At 46.7% G+C, this 18,761-nt stretch overlaps 2 protein-coding genes across 9 annotated transcripts in view; one reads left to right on the top strand and one right to left on the bottom strand.

The window, feature by feature from the left end:
- ILDR2 (immunoglobulin like domain containing receptor 2) overlaps positions 1–5,037 on the top strand; it is a 38,108-nt gene extending 33,071 nt beyond the window's left edge. For 4 of the 7 annotated variants that reach the window (XM_017731464.1, XM_017731462.1, XM_017731466.1 and 1 more), the window contains 2 exons: positions 7–488; positions 1,251–5,037. In XM_017731464.1, coding sequence (XP_017586953.1) covers positions 7–473 — 467 coding nt within the window. In that variant the 3' untranslated portion in view covers positions 474–488; positions 1,251–5,037. The remainder of the gene's footprint in view (positions 1–6; positions 489–1,250) is intronic. The other 3 variants (XM_017731463.1, XM_017731467.1, XM_017731468.1) reach the window with 1 other exon arrangement.
- An 8,503-nt stretch (positions 5,038–13,540) lies between these two features.
- On the bottom strand, positions 13,541–18,755 carry LOC103613718 (zinc finger protein 239). 2 transcript variants are annotated; one of them, XM_008631549.2, is made up of 3 exons: positions 18,223–18,755; positions 15,896–15,982; positions 13,541–15,458 (listed from the first exon to the last, which is right to left on the bottom strand). In XM_008631549.2, the coding sequence occupies exons 1-3, from the start codon at positions 18,233–18,235 to the stop codon at positions 14,542–14,544; spliced, it is 1,017 nt and encodes a 338-aa protein (XP_008629771.2). In that variant the 5' UTR covers positions 18,236–18,755; the 3' UTR covers positions 13,541–14,541. The 2 variants fall into 2 exon arrangements, with proteins under 2 accessions (XP_008629771.2, XP_017586958.1); XM_017731469.1 differs by having other exon boundaries at positions 15,896–16,061.
- Between the last annotated feature and the right edge of the window lie 6 nt (positions 18,756–18,761).

Genomic DNA, 18,761 nt, shown 5'->3' on the forward strand with positions numbered 1-18,761 from the left:
ATCGGGGCTGGTCCTACAGCCGCCCCCGCAGACGGGCCCACGAGGAGAAGCACCTTCCCAGGCTGGTGAGCCGGACGCCTGGAGGCAGCCAGAAATACGATCACTCCTACCTCAGCAGCGTCTTGGAGAGGAAATCCCGGAGCTATGACGAGAGTGGTGACCACTGTGCAACCCCCTCGAAGCTGAGCTCGCAGCCCAGCCAGAGGGGAGGGAGCACATACTATGCCTGGTCACCACCCTCCACCTACAAAGCCGAGAAGTCGCAGCCGCCGCCACCGCCGCAGTCATCGTCCCCTGAGCAGGACGAGGAGGAGGAGGACAGCCTGCCCCCCTACAGCGAGAGGGAGCTGAGTCGAGGCCCTTCCTACAGGGCCAGGGAACAGGCCTACCTCAATGCCTCTGACAAGAAGAGGAAAAAGGACCCCAAGAAAACAGTGAGGCCATGTCTGGTGGTCCTGGTCCAAATAGGCTGAGCGGAGAGCCACCAGGCAGGGGTTACTAACCAGAGTTGATGGGCCAAGGGGGTTTTCCAGGAGGGTGACACCTGGAGTCTGGGTGTCACTCCCTGTGGGAAGGGGGAAAGGAACTGTGGGTGTAGGAAGCCAGAAAGGGTGATAGCTCCTCCACAGGAGTCCATGATGGAGGGGAAAGCCAGATGTGCCTGGGACTGGGGAGGTAAGGGATGTCTTTGGCATATGTGGCCTGGTAAATCCAAGGTGGTGGGAGTTTATCTAGGGTTCAGGAGGATCATGGTAGGGAAGTTACCCAGGCCTTACAGAAATTATAGGGCTTTGCTTTGGCCTTAATCCTTGTTAAGGAAGGGTTGAGAGGCTCTTGTTCTTCTGGGTTGGTAGCAAGGGATGGCATAACAGACATCTTCCTGAATGGGGTGAGATCACAGACTCCTGTGGGTACATGGGCTTCTGTAGGGGCCATTCATGCCAAAGGCATTCCTCACCCAGGATACCAGCAAGTGCAAAACATCCTGCCACATGTGGTCCAAGCTAGTGAGGACTGATGAGTTCATCGTTGCTGGGGAAGGGGATCTTCCCCATCTACCCCAGCTGGGGAAGCCTTCGCCATGAGGGAGATCTTATCATTAGAGTAGCTTAGCTGTGGGAGAGAGGATTGGATTGTGAGTGGACAAAGCCGTTGCTGTTTAGTTGTCTCTGTCAAAGCTTTGTCTGTCCCTTTGTCTGTTCCAATGAGTGCTTTCCTGTTGACATTTAATCTTCTCTCTTTCCTCCCAGAATGATTTCCCAACAAGGATGTCCCTTGTGGTTTGAAGTTGTTGTGGACCTGTCATGTTGATGGGCTGGATATCAATCATGAGGTGACTGCAGTGGAGAAGATGCAGAGCAACGAGCAAGACAAGCCTCTGTGAACCTCTGCAGCCATCAGCCATGGACTGTTTCAATTGTTTGTTTCATCCAGGGGAGCTGAGGCTTTTGTAAGAGACAGACTGCCATGGACAGCACTCGATCTCAGAGGCTCTGAGAGTCTGCCAGGAAAATGAGGCCAGGGCTCTCTTTGGCACCGTGTTTTCCAGTGCCCTCCATTCTGCACTGGACGGCAGCCACGTCCCTCCTGCCCCTGCAGCCCTGAACTACAAGTGAGGCTGCCTTTGTGCCTCTTGCCCTGTCTCATGTGCAGAGGGAGGCCTGTGTACCTCTTGCTCTCTCTGTCTCCTCAGTTCTCCGTTTGGATCAAAATTGTCTCCATACTTAAAGCCTTTTCTGTATCACCCCCATGCTGGGAGGAGGCCTTGTTCTTACAGCTGCAGACTGCCTCCAGCTGATCAGGCCCTAAATCATGAAAGAAAATCTACATCTTTTCAGACACTGTAAGAAATGACTGATGAGATGTTACCTTGATAAGGGCTGAATGGGGAAAGAGACAATTATGAGCTGGTTTGTTCAATATATTTAGTTCTGTTCGTTGTGTGATGAGAGTTGCAGGTGAGATTGATGTATTGTTTCAAAAGTGGGTCAAAGTAGCTTTTATTGTGATGAGAGCATGATTTGTTTCCCCCCTGCCTCCAACTGTGTTTTGTTTTGATGCAGTTGCATTTCCTTGCAGCTGAACTGTGACCCTGTAGAGCTTCAAGCTGGAGTACCTACTCCACTGTTTTAAAAGTAGTGCTCTAGCCTTCCTAGTGCTCTGCTTCCAGCACCACCAGACACCTCTGCTACTCCAGTGAGTGGCCTTTTTGTTTCAAGGAAGCAAAGAGGGGGACAGCCTCAGCGAGAGGGCAGCTGCAGACCTTCATTCTGTGCCACTGGTATCACTCCTTTCTGGGAATTGTTTCCAGGCACTGAAGAGAGCCCGAACAGCAGTGGGAAAAGAATTAGTACTGTGGATGGATACAAGTTTTGAAAGTCACCTTTTCAGTTAAAACCATTCCATTCACTTTGGTTGGGATGTGGTATTAGTGGCTGTTGTCTCAGGAATAGCTTTATTTAGAAGTGAGTGCTTCACACCATTTGGAAGCCTGACATTCTGCTTTTCATAGGGTATTATGCAGTCATTTATTTAGCTGCTAAAATCATCATGTGAGGGAACATGATGGGAACATTTTAAGGTCCAGTATCTTGATCCCTATTACACCTAGAAACAACTTAGTGCCCTGTTGTGTTACGGACCTTATCAGCCTCTGAAATGACATCTTTGTTGCTCCTGTGGGAATTTGGGAAGCTGTCTGGCCTCAGATGCTCATACTGGCAGTACTGTTTGGAACACAAGGTATAGTAACATCACTGCAGTTCTCCATAAAAATGATAGATTAATTTCTGCATTACTCCTTTGCCAGATTGTTCACCCACCAGGAATGGTCAGGGGAGAGCAAAAAAAATCTCCGTAGATTTGATGACAGTTTTCATGTGAGAAAGTGCATTGATGAAAGGATGACTTTCTTCTCCCACACTCCTCTAGTGATGACTGTAGTTTTGGAAAGCCCAGTCCTGGGTCTTCCTGGCCTGAGAGGGATTGGCCAGCAGGACCACCCAGTTGTGGAATTGCAGTTTTTTGTGCAGGAGGTAGCCTTCAAAGATCATCTAGTTCCAACCCTCTGCCATGGGAAGGGACATCTTCCACATACCAGGTTGCTCAAAGCCCCGTCCAACCAGACCTTGAACACTTCCGTGATGGGCCATCTGCAGCTTCTATGGGCAACCTGTTCCAGTGTCTCACCACGCTCAGGGTAAAGAATTTCTTCCTTGTATCTAATCTAAAATGGCCCTCTTTTAGTTGAAAATCAGTGCAAAAAAGTAAAAAAGTCTGGTAAAAAGTCCCTCTCCAGCTTTCTTGTAGGACCCTTTAGGCACTGGAAGGCTGCTCTAAGGTCTCCACAGAGCCTTCTCTTTTCCAGGCTGAATATCCTGTCTTCATAGAAGAGGTGTTCCAGCCCCTGTGACCATTTTTGTGTCCCTCTGGACCTGTTCTAACAGGTCCATGTCTTTGTGCTGGTGGCCCCAGAGTTGAACACAGCACTCTGTGTGGGGTCTTGGGAGAAGAGAGGAGAGGGAAATTCCACTCCTTGACCTGCTGGTCACTCACCCGATGCAGCCCAAGATATGGTTGGCTTTCTGGGCTGCAAGAGCACATGGCTGGCTCATGTCCAACCTTTACCACTATAAAATCATAGAATCATAGAATGGTTTGGAAGGGACCTTAAAGATCATCTAGTTCTCCAAGTCCTTCTCAGGGTTCCCAGTCCATTCTTGCCCCAGTCTGTATCAGTACCAGGGGTTGCCCTGGCTCAGGTGTAGCACCTCACACTTGGCTGTGTTGAACTTCATGAGGTTCTCATGGGCCCACTCCTCAAGCCTGTCCCAGGGTCACTCTGGATGGCATCCCTCGCCTCCAGTGACTCCGTGGCATCACTCAGCTTGGTGTGACCCACAGACTGCTGAGAGGGCCTTCAGTCCCACTGTCTGTGCCATTTATGAGGATTGAACAGTGTCAGGCTTGGTGCAGGCCCACGAGGGACACCACTTGTTTCTGATGTCTGTTTGGACACTGAGCCATTGCCTGATGCTCTGGATGTGGCCATCTAGCCAATTCTGTGGCCATCAAGTCCATCCATCAAACCCATCTCTCTCCAATTTAGAAACTACAGTATTGTGTGGGACTGTGTCAAAGGCCTCACAGAAGTCAAGGCAGATGACATCAGATGGATTTTCCTTATCCACAATGTCATCACTCTCATAGAAGGTCTCCAAGTAAGCAGGCATGATTTGTCCTGGGTGAAGCCATGCCAGCTGTCTTTAATCACTTCCCTGCCATCCATATACCCTGAGATAGCTTCCAGGGGAATCTTTCAGGGCACAGAGGTGAGGCTGATTGGTCAAGAGTTCCCAGGGTCCTGTTGTTTTACTCCTCTTTAAAAGAGGTGGGATGTTTCCCTTTCACCAGTCACTGGGAACCTGACTACCTGAGTACCATGACTTTCCAAACAGGGAGAGCAACTTAGCAACTGCCTTTACCATCTACCTGTATTATGGCTGTAGAGATGAACATCTTAAGTATTTTCATCTTTTCTTATCATTAATGTGTGTTTTTAGGAAAATCACAGCACAGTTAGCAAGAGGTGGGCAGTTGGGTGCCATCTGAGGACTCTGGGGCCTTGAGAAGTCTATGGAGCTTCACTACATGCTGTTGTAAATCAAACATTTCATTCCTGACCTATGAGGATTCTAGCAAGTTGATGTTTTATTAGTCTGAAAACCTTGGCAACCCATGTGCCATGAATTTCAAGGGAGCTTAGCCTGCTATCATTTCCATCAGACATCCAGCAGACCCAGGAAACAGTTGATACTGAAATTTGAAAGTGCATCTGACTATGCCAGAAAGGGGCCAAACCAGTGATTTTACAGTCTTTGAATCTTTACTGTCTTTTAAATCATACTGAAAGCCTGAGCATTACAATCTTCTCATATCAGTTATGTTCTGTCCCTTATCTCAGTCACTGTAGTTTATTTGATCAAGCCCTCAGGAATGAGTTGTGTGTATTAAAAATACAAGTCTTCATTTATTTGAGTCAGGTTTTTTTGTTCAGTGCTGGTACTTTAGGGCATCTGCACACTGTGTGTAAGAAGTTGCCATTTGTGTATCTATCTTATAAATAAGTAGTTGCAAGCTAATTCTTTTAAGAAAACTGTCTTGATTGTAGAAACAACTGTTTGTGAGAACTTGGAAATGTCTCTTGAATCCAAGTACCTGGAAGAGTATTGAAGATTTTATGACTAGGGATTCTATGGGTTTTATCAGGTGATAAAAGTTTCAGCTGCAGAAAAGAAAAAAAGGAGGCCTTAATTGCCTGTGATGCCTTTTCCTGGTCTTAAAATCAAGAGTCAAACACGGTTAGGAGCGAAAAAGGGGTTTTACTTTGGTATTTATTTTACGGATCCTTAGGTGCACACGTCCAGGTCGAATGCACTGAAATGCACACCGCAATGCACACCCCCAAAAGATCTGGTATAACATTATAGGTGTTACTAATTAGCATAGCTATCAAAAATTCCCCAATGAGAGGCTCAAATCAGCCCCCCTCCCCAGGGAAGCTTCCCCTGGATGGTTCTATCTCAGTTTACAGAATGTGTTCTGGAGAGGACCTTGGGGTCTGGGGCACACTGATCCCTAACTACGAAGCTTCTAAAATGTTTAGTCTCTTAGCTGAACAAGAGACAGCTTGTAGGCAAAAAGCACTAAGAATATAGAAGTTGTAAAAAGGTATAACAGGTATAAAAGAAAAGGCAAAAAATCATCATGGCATCACCTGAAGTCAGATCTGGGCAGCAGCAACCTTGCTCTAAAGTTTTAGATTTCGTATTTTGCTGTACAAATCTCCAGGAATTTTCAGCTACTGATCATGTCTGTCCTCAGGCCATCTTTATTTTTCCCATTAGAAATATGTCTGCAGCAGCAGCCAATGGACCAAATCAAGAAGCGAGGGGTGATGTAGAGTACCTGCACAGCTACACAACCCTAATGACCTGTGACTCCTGCAGCAGGGGAGGACGGGGCCAGAGACTGACAGACAGCTTGAGAGGAGCCTCAGGTTTCAAGAGAGGAGTAATGGTTTGTGTCTGTGCCATCTTTCAGAACACCTGCAGAATGCTGGCACTGGGAAATAATAATGAGCCTGGCTATTATGTGGTCTCAAATTATAAGTTTTCCAGTGATCAGTTTTTATTGCTGGCATAAAATTAAAATCCTTTTCTTACTGGATATGGATGTCTGGGTCATGTCAAGGACATGGAGGGTTTTGTGGTCTTAAAATCATAGCATCACAATGGTGACTTGCTAAGAAAACAGATGATGAGAGAATCCTGTAAAAATTTAGAAGAGCCCCTAGAGCAAAAGCAGGATTGAGCATCAGCAGTAGATTTGGCTGTGCTGTCAACAAAAGTGATCTTGGCTACTAAAAAAAAGATTTTGACATAATGGACTAGGAAGATAAATACCAATGGTAATGACTTCTCATCAATCCCTTTATTCCTTTAAGGTGCATTGTAAAAGTTCCAGTGGGTGGCTTCAGTGTGAATATCTTCAGAACACTCAATTTCCACTGAAATGGAAAATTAACAAAATTAGCACTTTGAATACTTAAGAGAAACTCCCAGCATTTATCAGCTGAAACAGGCAGTCAGAATTACTCAGGTCTTTATGCTGGCATATGGTACAGGGGACTGGAGCTGTAACATCCCCACCTTCGTTGCTGGAGCTGGGTCAGGGGTGGCCATCAGCAGTGCACCCCAGAGCTGCATCTCGGAGAGATAAAGGACAGCCCCTGGGATAGATCCCTGAGAAGGAGCAATCACAAAATATTTCAGGAGTCAAGCCTTGCCACAAACTGTTCCAGGCATATAAATGCAGCACCATGGTGTTTTATCATGCCTGAGCTATTCTGAAAATAATTTTAATGATGTGGAGATTGTTGAGAAACTGCATGGAGCTGTCTTTTTGTCCAGGTAGCTTTCACACAAGATGTGGGTGATGATCCGTTCGCTGTGACTAGGTACAGGGTTTGGGACATGTGGAAATAAGAGCTAAAGGGGCTTTAGCCCATTTTTTTACTGGAGCAAAGTAGAATCCAGAAGCAATGCCTTTGGCATCTGCCAGGTGCTGCAGATTTGCCCCTCTAATTCCAGAAATCTCTGTGGTGCAGCATCTCCAGGCTCTACTGGCTGTACATGGTTGCTACAACAGCTGTGATGTCGAAACCACCCTCATAGTCACCTGGGGCTCCTGAAGTCCCTTTCCCATTGCCTGGAAGATCAGAAAAAGTATCCATTGTATAATGTGAAGGAACAGCTATCATTTTGATGTGATCTCAGAAATGCCAGCTGGATTTACCAGCATTAGAAACAGCAAAAATCTAAATAATAAAGTTAGCTAATACTAAAGGAAGGAACCTGCCACGATTCCCATATGAACTCTCTTGTAACCTTTATAATTCTTTCTGGCATTCACCCCTGCCTGCACAGGGGCCTTTGCCAGGGGAGGAGGCCACCACCTCTTTTGCCTGTCATGTTTTGTCATGCTTGTAATGCCTCTCTGACCCCTGTGCTTTCCTTTGGCTATTTCCAGTCAGCCTTCAGTGTTGTGCCTAGGGGTTCCAGGCAGCTTGGATGTAGAATGGGTGGTGTTTTGTAAAAAAGGCATTTTTACCCCCATAAAAGCAAAAATTGCAGAATGCCCGCAACAAAAGCCCAAGCCCTCTAGATACTCTCTCAAGCCCAAGCAGGGGTGTTACTGGAAACATTTTAAAAATTAAAGCTGAACATAATTTCAAAACGAGTCGGTATTGTTTTCAACCCCAGGGCAGCTGCAGTCAGAGCTGTGGAGTGCAAGCCGCAGGAGCAAATGCATTCAGGTTGCATTGTCCTTGGTGAGAGCAGTGGCAGAGAGCAGCAGCATTTAATGAGTCAGAAAGCAAACGGTGTTCCAAGGTGCTATTAATGACATGTGAGTTAGAAGTGTGAACTAGAAGTCGACAGGCTTGGCTTAAAAGCAAAATTCAGTCCAGGGAAACTTGAGCCCTGGCCCAGGGGTACAATCCTCTTGCTGTTTACAGATGAGCTGGGCTTTTTCCCTGCCTCTGTTGCTGCCTACCACAGCCGTTTCCCAGCCATTACACAGTGAGTGAGTGGCTTTCTTTGCTGCTGCTATTTTACTTAGATTGTCCTCCCCTGTAATGAACTTTTTCAATATCAGGGGGAGAAGGACGTAACAATACTCTGTAATGAAAATGTAACACTTCTATAGCTTTTTGGGACACATCCACATCCCCAATTACCAAGCATTATACATTTGCCATGCATACAGTATCGAAGTCATTGCTTTTGAGTTGTCACCATGGAGAATAAAAGCAGGAAAAGCTACCACCAATCTGCCTTTTTATTATCCTGCAGGCAAATAATTTGCCCAATTTTTGCTAAGATATGAGCAGTTTACATGAGTAGTTTTCAACCCATTTTTTTTGATTAATGGCCAATAAACCAAACATTTTCCAGTGGAGCAGCAGACCCTTCATAAATCTCATACCATTCACAGGATACCATACAAAAACATTCTGCCCAGCATTTTCATACAAAAAAATCCATGCAGGTACCCTATGGAGCCACACTCCTTCAGAGAAAGGATAAACTCTCCCCTGGTCTTGCAGATGTAAAACTTTATTTTATTCAGAAATCTTTTATCTTTTTAGTACAGACATGTTCTTTTCTTTTGGCCTCTTTGTCCTGAAGTCTGCAGTACTCTGGACTGATGATTTTTGTGTCATAAACAAGCAACTTCATTCAGATCCTGACTCCGTGTTGTAAATAATGGATTAAGACTCACACTGTTTGTAGGTGTAACCTGAACAGCATTTGCACATTTAGATTGTGTCTGATAGGTGTTATCAGCAGTCAGGTGCAAGAGAAGCAGCTCCCAGCTCTGCTCTGTATTTCTCTGTGCAAGGCACAGCATCTCTTGGCTCTGAAAATTGTCACTCATCCTCTATTTTACCACCTGTCAACGTGCTCAGTGTTTCTTTGGGCTTCTTTAGCACTCCTCTGTCCCTCAGTGCTCCCCCTCTGCAGAAGTCTCCGAGCCAACACGGAGCAGGAAAGGTGCCCATCCCTACCTTAAAGACTAATGGGGGTGAGGAAGACCTGACAACAGCAACAGGGAGAGGTCACCCAGCTCTGCAGGAAGTCACTTCTGGGGGGGGAAGTGTTTGTGCCAGCAAGGCAGAGGTGCCCTACAGCTCCCACCGTAATTCCTGCTTACAACTTGCACTCTTCCATGCTCAGCTACCCATGAGCACTTGGCTCATGGATACAGGTTTGTGATTCAGGGCCATTTCTGAATTAGAGAAATGAGTCTGAAAGAATTGCCTAAAATTGCACAGCATTACTTACTACAGCAGGTGTAGTGTTTTCATTTAGTCCTTGCTGTGTGACAGAAATCCTTTCTGCTAACATGTCACGTTCGTTTCCATCAGCCTCTCCAGAGCAGGTGGGAGTGATTTTCTTGTCCCAGTTATCAGATCTTCTCTTTGAGCAAAAGATCACTCAGTGCACTTGTGTCTGAATAGGTACTCCAGGGTAGTGAGAGGCAGATCTCCAACTGGTTGCATTTTACACTCAAGAGCCTGCTAAATGATTAATTCATTTAGTTTCTCAAAGTGCTCTGCTTCCTGGCAAAACCAGAATGTGTGTTTCTACAGGCCTCAGGCCTGCTCACCTTGGAATTACAAGTTTTCGCAAGGACTTTTAACATCCAGTAGGGTGGAAATCAGGTAAAACAGTAGCAGAAAAAGCTAAAAGCTTTACCTTGTGTGAAGTGCATAAAAGATGTGTAAAGTGTGTAAAAAGTGTAAAGATACCATCTTCACATCACTGATTCTGCAAGAAGGGTGAGGTCACTAAAATGAAGGCTATCTTAGCTATGTAAACTCCTCCTGGATTTCTCTTTCAGGTTTTTGGCCATGTTAGACTTTGAAGAGTAGGCCTACACAGTTAAAGTTTGAGCAGTACCTGTCTAAAATGCAGGTTGTACAAATCTTCATGCATGAACTTGGCCACAATTACTGAGTGCATACAGAAATGATGTGTGGACCTGGTGCCTGGAACATTTTTCTTTAGAACTTGGAGTCCCAGTTTCTTGAATTGACACTTCCAGCACAGTCAAGTATTCAGGATTTCTGAGAAAGTAAAACTACTCAAATTGGTAAAACCACAGTGCACACAACACCCCAGTGCAGCCAGTTTACAGAGACTGCAATGTGCAATTTTGGCAGCCAGAACCAACTGATGCAATTTGGAACCTGCATCTTTGGGGAGCTGAGCTGCCAAGGCTTGGAGAGCACTTGGTCCCATGCACAAATAGGCCCTCACCCAATGGGCAGAATGACAGAACTTGAGTGGGTAGCAGCCTCTGAGCCCAAGGTATGTTTTAATTAGAACTGGGGAAGTGAAATGATGAAATGGGTTTGGGAGTTGTGGGGGGTTTTTTTGTTTTTTTTTTCTTTAAATAGAAATATATATTTATATATATAAATTTTTGTCTCTGCTCCTCAGAAGAGAGATCTGAGGCTGCCTTCTGTTCAGGCCAGTATGATGCCTGAATGGAAAATTTCACTCCCCAGTTTCAGTAAAATGCAGTCTAGACTGGTTCTTGTGAATAGCTGTAAAAGGAAAGTTACTGTAGCAGAGCTCTGTAATCAAGAGGTCTCTATGGACAGCCTGTCATCCTGATGAGAGACACTTCTTAATTAAGAGAAGATGCTGCATTGTAGATGAAACAATTCCTAAGTGTACCAACTTCCCTCATCATATCAATGAGCCTGGAGTTAAAGAGCTCCCAACAACAAGGGGTTTTAGAGGATTTCAAGAGAATTTTAAGTCTGAAAGTTCAACACTCAAGCATGTGCAGCATGCAGAGAACACATTTCAAAAAAGTGTTTGAAGAGCAGAAGCCTAGTTTTGTACTACTTCAAAGATCTTTGAAAGGCAGCACAGTGTTGTTGGAAAGATCTGAGATCCACACACTTCTGTGAAAAGCTCAACCTTACTTGCAAGCAAATCAATTAAGAAGCTGCCCTTGCAGCTAAGCTTAACTGATTTCCTGTTTGAGCATCTCAGTGACATTTGGTTTCATGATTAAACGTGTTCAGATTAATGGGAAAACAAAAAAAAAAATCATGGTCAAAATACTGGACGAACTGTTTAGGAGAATGAAGAACACTGGTGTTTGTGAAGCGGCCAGTAGGGAGCGCCTGGAAAAGAGCTGCCTGCAGATTAACACTAAATTCAAGCGAAGTGAAGGGTAACACGCTGGTGTGCTTCAGCACATCGAGTGGCAACACAAAAATGCTGCATGGACACCGATCATCTTACATCTTAGCTGATTAGGACCCTTATGTTGTCTACACCCGTGTGTAATACAGCCCCAAGGAGTGAACCTGGGTGCTGTCCCTGCCCTTCTGCTCTGCATAAGGGATTAGTGTACTCTCTTCTATATATACTGTATATTCTGGAGTAAAATTGTTTGCCACAGCCCACATTCAGTCACTCTCGCTGCCAGCTGAACAAGGCTGTCCATGGGGGCACTTGCAGCAAGAGCTACAAATCTAGAAGACCAGGGCACAAGGTGCACCAAAACCAACATGTGGTCCAGGCCACAGTTAGGTGGCAACCTGGCATTTTGAGAACCTGACAGCCAACTCTCTGAGGAGTCATGCAGCAGGCATACAGGCAAGTCCTCACAGCAGTTTTGTTTGTCATTTCTAGAAAGAGGCTGATCCCGAAATGGCCTGCTGCCCGTTCTTCCTGTACCTCAATGAATGACTAAGAGAGAACACGGAAAGTGTGGGACAGAAAAGGTCCTCAGATGTTCGTAATTCTCCCACTCCCCCTGGCTCCCAGCTAAGGGAATCTGAATTAACCATGCAATGAAGTTGAATTGGATGCAGTGGGCTCTGAACTACGGGGTTTGTAGTGACTGAACAGAGAGAGCACAAAGTGCCCTGGCTTGTCATGGCCGGAGTGGAGAGTGAGGGCACAGGGGCTGCCCAGCAGCAGTGTTTGTGTGAGGACTTACTGGGTGTAGATAATGCCCATCAGCAGGTTCTACACGTGCCTAGTTTGAAAAATGAACAGAAACAGCATTAGAGCAAAAGAGTTCACCTGGGCTAACACTGCTTGGCTTCTGTGCCCCTGGCACCTTTTACTGTGTAAATGTCACCACCCTGGCCTGGCTTTGTCCATTCCACAAACATACACAACTGGCTGAAACTCCAACTCTGAGGCAAGAGACATCTTTTCAGCTGCTTTATGGGGGCAGAATTACCCTTCAGAATAAACACGTTTTGGTAACAGCATGTGCAGCAAAGACACCACAAAAATGAATTGCAGTTTCCGTCCTCTGGTGGCAATGAACGCTTTCCTGATGGGGCTGGGAATGCAGAAACAACAAAGGCAATGTGTCAGGCTTTTTCAGGTCTAGCCCTTTTTAGAAACATTAAAAAAAAGAGGAAGGAAAGCAACAAACATCTTAAATGATGTATTTCTTGGGAACTAACAGCAATACTGGCCACACTATTTATTTCCTTTTTTTCATCTGTCTGTTCACTGACTCCAAGCCTTTCAGTGGTACATACCCTGCTCCTCATGAGCCTGTGGTGTAGATTGGACTAATGGAGTTTGGAGTGAACTCTCCAGAATCTGTACTTCAAAAAGCATGGATCATCTTATGGATTGTAAGAGCACAGCCATGTGAACACTTACTCAGCACAGCTCTATTAATTCAGGCTCTTGGGGAGAAGGTGGGAGTAGAGACCAAATGACTTAAACCAGATCTGCCGCCAATGGAGCAAGAAGCTGTGCTCTTTGTGGCAGCAGTTGGTGGCTAAGGGAGGCATGGATGTATCCACATTACTCAGCCAGGAATTCCAGTCATATTCTGGTCACAGCTTGCTGGTTTCCTCAGGATCCTGTGTTCTTCACGTTGGGTGTTCTCTTTGCCCTAAGTGATCTCCCCCGTTTGGGAGCTCAGCCCTGTGTGAAAGCTCATTGTTTGCACCAGGCCTGTGTGTGGTGCTGAAAATAAAAATTCTGCAGCACAACAGATTTGATTGCTTCGTTTTCTTGCCTGAAGCACACTGTGATTTCTTCCCCTGTTTGTCTTCGTGGGTGGAACAGGCATTTCAGTATATACTGCCACGCTCATTACAGGGAGTTCTTCCATGCTAGAGATATTAACATCTTTGTTATTACTGCCAGTTCCCTCCTCCTCCCCCGCACCAAGCGGTTGCCTGAGCTAGAAATCCTATTAAGGACAGACTTCCAGTAGTAGTATTCTCCTCCTCAAAGTGAAGAAGACCTCTCCAGAGGTCAGATCCTTCTGCTTTCTCAGAATCCTGTCTCCTTCATGTTCCTTAGAAAGTCATTATTAAAATTGTCAAAACCACTCACAAAAACATCACAGAAATTCTCAGAATCAGTCGAGAAATAACTACCCCTTTGTAATCATTAACAACTCAAAACTGTAGTGTTTGAATTTAAAAGTTTTATGCAAGAAAAAATGTTTAACATTTAATATAAAATCAGTTTGACACAGCTTATTTTTCAAATGCCATCATTTTTCTGTGCATCATTTTCTTGTTCATTTTCAGTTCATCAGACAATTAAAAGACCACAACTGAAAAAGTCATCCTAAATACTTTTTAAAGCCTTATAAAAACATTCATAAAGTGCCACCCACAAAAGCGCCTAAACAAGACGCTAAAACACCTATTAGGAGGTTAAGGTAGGTGCTTCTGAGGGCTAAGCTGTCAGATGGCAGCATGATTTGTGGAATTGTCAATTTAACGATGATACAACCCAGCAAAAGCACTGCTTCATAGATGTGGCCCCAAAAGAGCATCACCTGGGCCCACAACATGCACGCAGAGGCACCCAGCACAGCGTTGCAGGGGTTTCAGATAAATAGATGCAAACACCATCTAAAAGCAAGACTACTGGCATGTGGGAGACATGGATTCTATGGGAAGCAATCATCCTGTGGCCTTAGTGTGAGGGAAAACACAGGCAGCTTGTACAAGAAATGGGTACAAATTTTAGCTGTTTTATCCTGGGATAAAAATCACTCCCCACTAGAAATAACAGGAAAAGACACTGATCCTTGGAATGTCTCTATGTTCTCTGTGTCTTTGAAGGTACCACACTGAGTAAGTACCTTTGTGTTCTTCATCCCCAAAAGAGAGGCTCACAACAACCACTGCACCACAGTGAACGTGCTCTAGTTCATTTAATTCAATCAGCAGTGGCCTCCCTCTTGGCTTGAGTGGCTGGGCAGTGCTCACAGACAGATTTGGATAAATCCAACCAAAAAAAAGGAAAAAAAAAAAAAAAAAAGTAAAAAAAGCCACAGGCTCTGAGGGCTCTCTCCACCAAAATTCATGTCCCATACAAGATGTCCAGGGAGCAGCTTTGTATCTTCCCAGCACCAGCCAGCTTCCTATGGTCCATGGAGCTTTCTCCTCTCCACCAGCTACTCTGCATGGTGCTTCTGGTGCCGCACCAGCTGGGGCTGGAAGCGGAAGCTCTCCCCGCACTGGGAGCAGCGGTAGGGCTGCTCCCCGGTGTGGATGCGAGTGTGCTTGATGAGGTTGGAGTTGCCGCTGAAGCCGCGGCCGCACTGGCTGCACTTGTAGGGCTTCTCGCCGGTATGGGCGCGCGCGTGGTTCATGAGGTCGGAGCTCTGCCCAAAGCGCTTCCCGCACTGCCCGCAGCTGTAGGGCCGGACGCCGGCGTGGGCCCGCTGGTGCTGCAGGAGGTGGCAGTGCTGGCTGAAGCTCTTCCCGCAGGCCGGGCACTTGTAGGGCCGCTCGCCCGTGTGCATGCGCTGGTGCTTGATGCAGGTGGAGCTGTCGCTGAAGAACTTGCCGCACTCACTGCATGCGTACGGCTTGAGCCCCGTGTGGATGCGCTGGTGCTTGAGGAGGTTGGAGCTCTGGCTGAAGCTCTTCCCGCACTCGGCGCAGGTGTAGGGCTTCTGGCCCGTGTGGACGCGCCGGTGCTGGACGAGGTGGGAGCTCTGGCTGAAGCCCTTGCCGCAGTCCCCGCACAGGAAGGGGCGCTCGCCGGTGTGCATGCGCTGGTGCTGGAGCAGGTGGATGCTCCGGCTGAAGCCCTTGCCACACTCCGGGCAGATGGTGGGGCGCTCCACGCGAGAGGCTCGCCGGGAGGCTGCCACCCTTCTCCCCTGCCTTTTCACCAGGCTGATGTCAGAACAGGGCAGCTTAACCTCCTCCTCCTCCTCACAGCCACCTTGCTGAGGCTCTGAGCAACCATGCTGACTTCCATGGCTGTCCCCAAACTGCTCCTCTCCTCCTCTGGAGCCCACTGCCAAGGCGTCCTGCAGATATGCGCTTGTAAGGTGATCTGGAAGGGGCCCCAGCTCACCACCTGGAGAAGAAAATACGACTGTGTTTCCCACTGGGAACTGGCACAGCAAACAGGCAAGCTGTTACCTTAGGGAGCCTTGTTTGCACCACACAGGAGAAGCAGTAAATGGAAGACTGGGAGCAAATGGCAACCCAGCTGGAGAAGCTCTGTAGCCTCATCATAGGACCCAGAGCAGACATGCCATGAACAGGAGAGCCAAGGGCAATGCTACAGGTGTCTCCTTATCCCCAAAAAACCTTCACACGTTCTTAATACTCCCTCTTCCTACACACCCTTACCTGCAAGCTGAGAAAGACAAGCAGACTGCCTTCCCTGAGGGGGAAAGAGCAAGTCTGAATGTGACCTGCATAAAATAAAGTGGCTCAAATAGCACTGAGGCAGCCCAAAGAGCATTTCACTTGCTCTGTGTTTATAGACTTATATAACTTGTTCCTCACCTGTATGTGTCTCCTCCAAGGCTTTGTATTCCTGTTCTTCTCCCTGGTCCATCTGTGCAGTTACATCAGGTTCAACAATCAGGAACCCTTCGTGCAGGAGCAAACAAAAGCAACCTTAGTTGAATATTCAGAGCTTGTCATATTGTCCTAAAATCCACTGACCCTGCTGAATATTGGGAACAAACAGAGTGGTTACTTAAAGGAATGGAGTCAACTGAGCACAACTAACATTTAGGGACATCATGTGCACTACTGAGGTATCTGGTGTCAGATATTTTCTTTAAAGGAGACTCAAGGCTGCCCCTCTTCTGATAAGTGATACACATTAGGACATGCACCAGACGAGCTAGGCTCGGAATTGGTTGACAGTAATCATAGATACAGGTGTCAGAAAAGAGCAAAAGCCAACCATACTTACACTTCTTCAATAACAACAGCCAAAAGTCTAATTACTCTCCTAAAAGTATTTTACATAGACAATTACTTTTTAGACACCAGAATCTGATTTTCTTATTTGCTATCTCATCTCTTCTTTCTCCTCCAAGACTCTCAGGCTGAGGCAGAAAAACACAACAAAAAAGCAATTTGATGTCCTGTCTACTCTGGCTGGATTCTGCCAGTTCCCAGCCTGGCATCCCTGCTGAGCTCCAACAACCACCATGAATGCAACTGTTGGGCAGGCTGCCCTTGCAAATGCCATCAACACCCAAGACAAGAATTTCTCTGTCAGTATTTACTATTTTGAGGCCAAAACCAGCCAAACAGTAAGCATCAGCAGTTAGCACCAAGAAGGCTGGCATTAGCAGTTGCTGAAGAGAAAAGGCAGAAGAACAGGGAAAATAGAATGGTAAGAAAGATCCCATTTTATTTTAAAAGGTAAGAATCAAAGATAGCAGGAAAGGGATACCAGGGGGATAAATCTAGGACCAGGGAGCGACGTGCACCACAGCTAAAGCTGAGATCACTCATGGGGATATTTTTAAGGCATTTAAGACATTACTTTCCCCCCTGTCTCCTTTCAATCTTTGGAGTTACTTGTTTTTATCACTTCAAAGATGCTGCACAACCACTCAAGCTCCAGATGGAACTGACTTACTGGACAGATGGGCAAAACACTGCAAACTAATGGGTGCCCAGACCACTTCATCCACCACCAGCTATTTAATGATGGGAATAAGGGACTGGATGGTGTCAGAATCAAGGAGACAGCTCAGATGAACGGAACAGTTTTGGACCTCAGGTGCCAGGGATTACAAAACCACCAGTCTTGAAGTCTTTTATTCTCTGTGGCAAAGCTGGACAGAAGCAAAGTGAGCAAGCAAAAGAAAAAGGCTGCAGTTGTGAGCTGCAGAATCAAGAAGGAAAACATAAACAGATGAGCAAAAAGGAAGCTTTAGCAAAAAAAACCGCCTTAATCTGAGTCCCTACTTCAAGTATTTGCTGAAAGCTGAAGTGGACCACCCTTGCAGATGGATTGTTTCCAGCAGTTCCAAGCTGGTATATAAAGGGAGGTTGCTTTCTGCAGCCCTGCAGCTCTCAGGATTTTGCCACTCCTGAGAATTTCTGCTGCAACAGTTTGGCAGCTCAGCCAGCCCAAGCTATTTACATGCTGCAAGGGGCACCAGATGGGCAGCCCCCACGCCAGAGCTGCAGTCAGAACCGTGTCCACACACAGACAGCTCCCCCAGGCAACTCACCAAACAGAAGGGGTTTGCTCTGAAAGCTGTCAACAAACAGGAACTTTGGGGGAGCAAATCCATCAGCATTTCAGAGGTGGTACCAGCATCTGACAAATGCCCGACAACCACTGCCCTGGGGAGCATCTCAGCAGGCAGACAAGGTAGAAGGAAGAGTTCCCTTCTGACCCAGCACAAATTCCTAGCTCAGGTTGCCACTGACACTGCTGCTATGCTCAGATTTGCTATGGCAGGAAACAGATAACTTCTATACAACTAATAGGGCAGTCTGGACGAAGAAAGTACTTCTTCCTTTCCCAGGATCACAATCATGTGTCTGTGAAAGGAGGGCACAAACTGCATCAACAGAGGGGACATTCCTGCAGGGATTTCATCTGTTACTAGCAGAAGCATATCCTTGGGTGTACTGAGTTATTGCTTGAATGTGAAAACCAAAACAGGGAGATCGTCTGTGTACGTGAGGTTCCTGTAGGCAATGTCCACAGCTTTACTAAAACAAGGTATGAAGGGTACCCAATCTGGACCTTCTCAGGGAGGCTCTGCAGACAAACCCTACTGTTCCTGGGGCCTTGGCTTTAGTGTTGTAATAGCCTGTTTTGGCATTTGGATCCTACAATGGACGCTCTTTACCTTGGCTACTCATGTTCTCTTCCGACCACCCAGCTCTGTATTCCTGCCATGGCTATAGCGAGGTGTGGACGTTCTGGGACTCATCCTAGTGCAGAGCTCCACACTCCCAGCTTCCTGTGCTCCTGATGTGCCACCAGCAGCCGAGCGCTCTCCCCACGGCCTTAAGAAGACGTTCAAATCTTCCTCTCCCCAGCTATTTTTTTGGGGCAGATAATGCTTGCGGTAAAATCAAAAAGTGATGACATTTTTTTTTTTTGAATCACCGAAACCTGTTAATTATGCAGCTGCACCCCCCGGTGTGGTGAGAGCCCCCTTCCCTGCGCTGTCAGATTTGATCACACACTAGGGTGGGGGGACAGGAGGCAGAACGGGAGGGGACGAGGATTTCCCACCGAGCCGGGGCAGGGGGCAGAGCTGGTGCGATCAGAAGCACTGGTGGGAGCTGGGGAAGGACAGGCCTTTGCTGTGCGGCGGACGGGAACGGGGGGAACTGCGCTCTCGGCACGGGATGCAGGCAGGCACGGCAGCGGCAGAAGGGA

Source organism: Corvus brachyrhynchos, unplaced genomic scaffold (genome assembly GCF_000691975.1).
Source record: "Corvus brachyrhynchos isolate BGI_N302 unplaced genomic scaffold, ASM69197v1 scaffold152, whole genome shotgun sequence".
In the NCBI taxonomy this organism is placed as follows: domain Eukaryota; kingdom Metazoa; phylum Chordata; class Aves; order Passeriformes; family Corvidae; genus Corvus; species Corvus brachyrhynchos.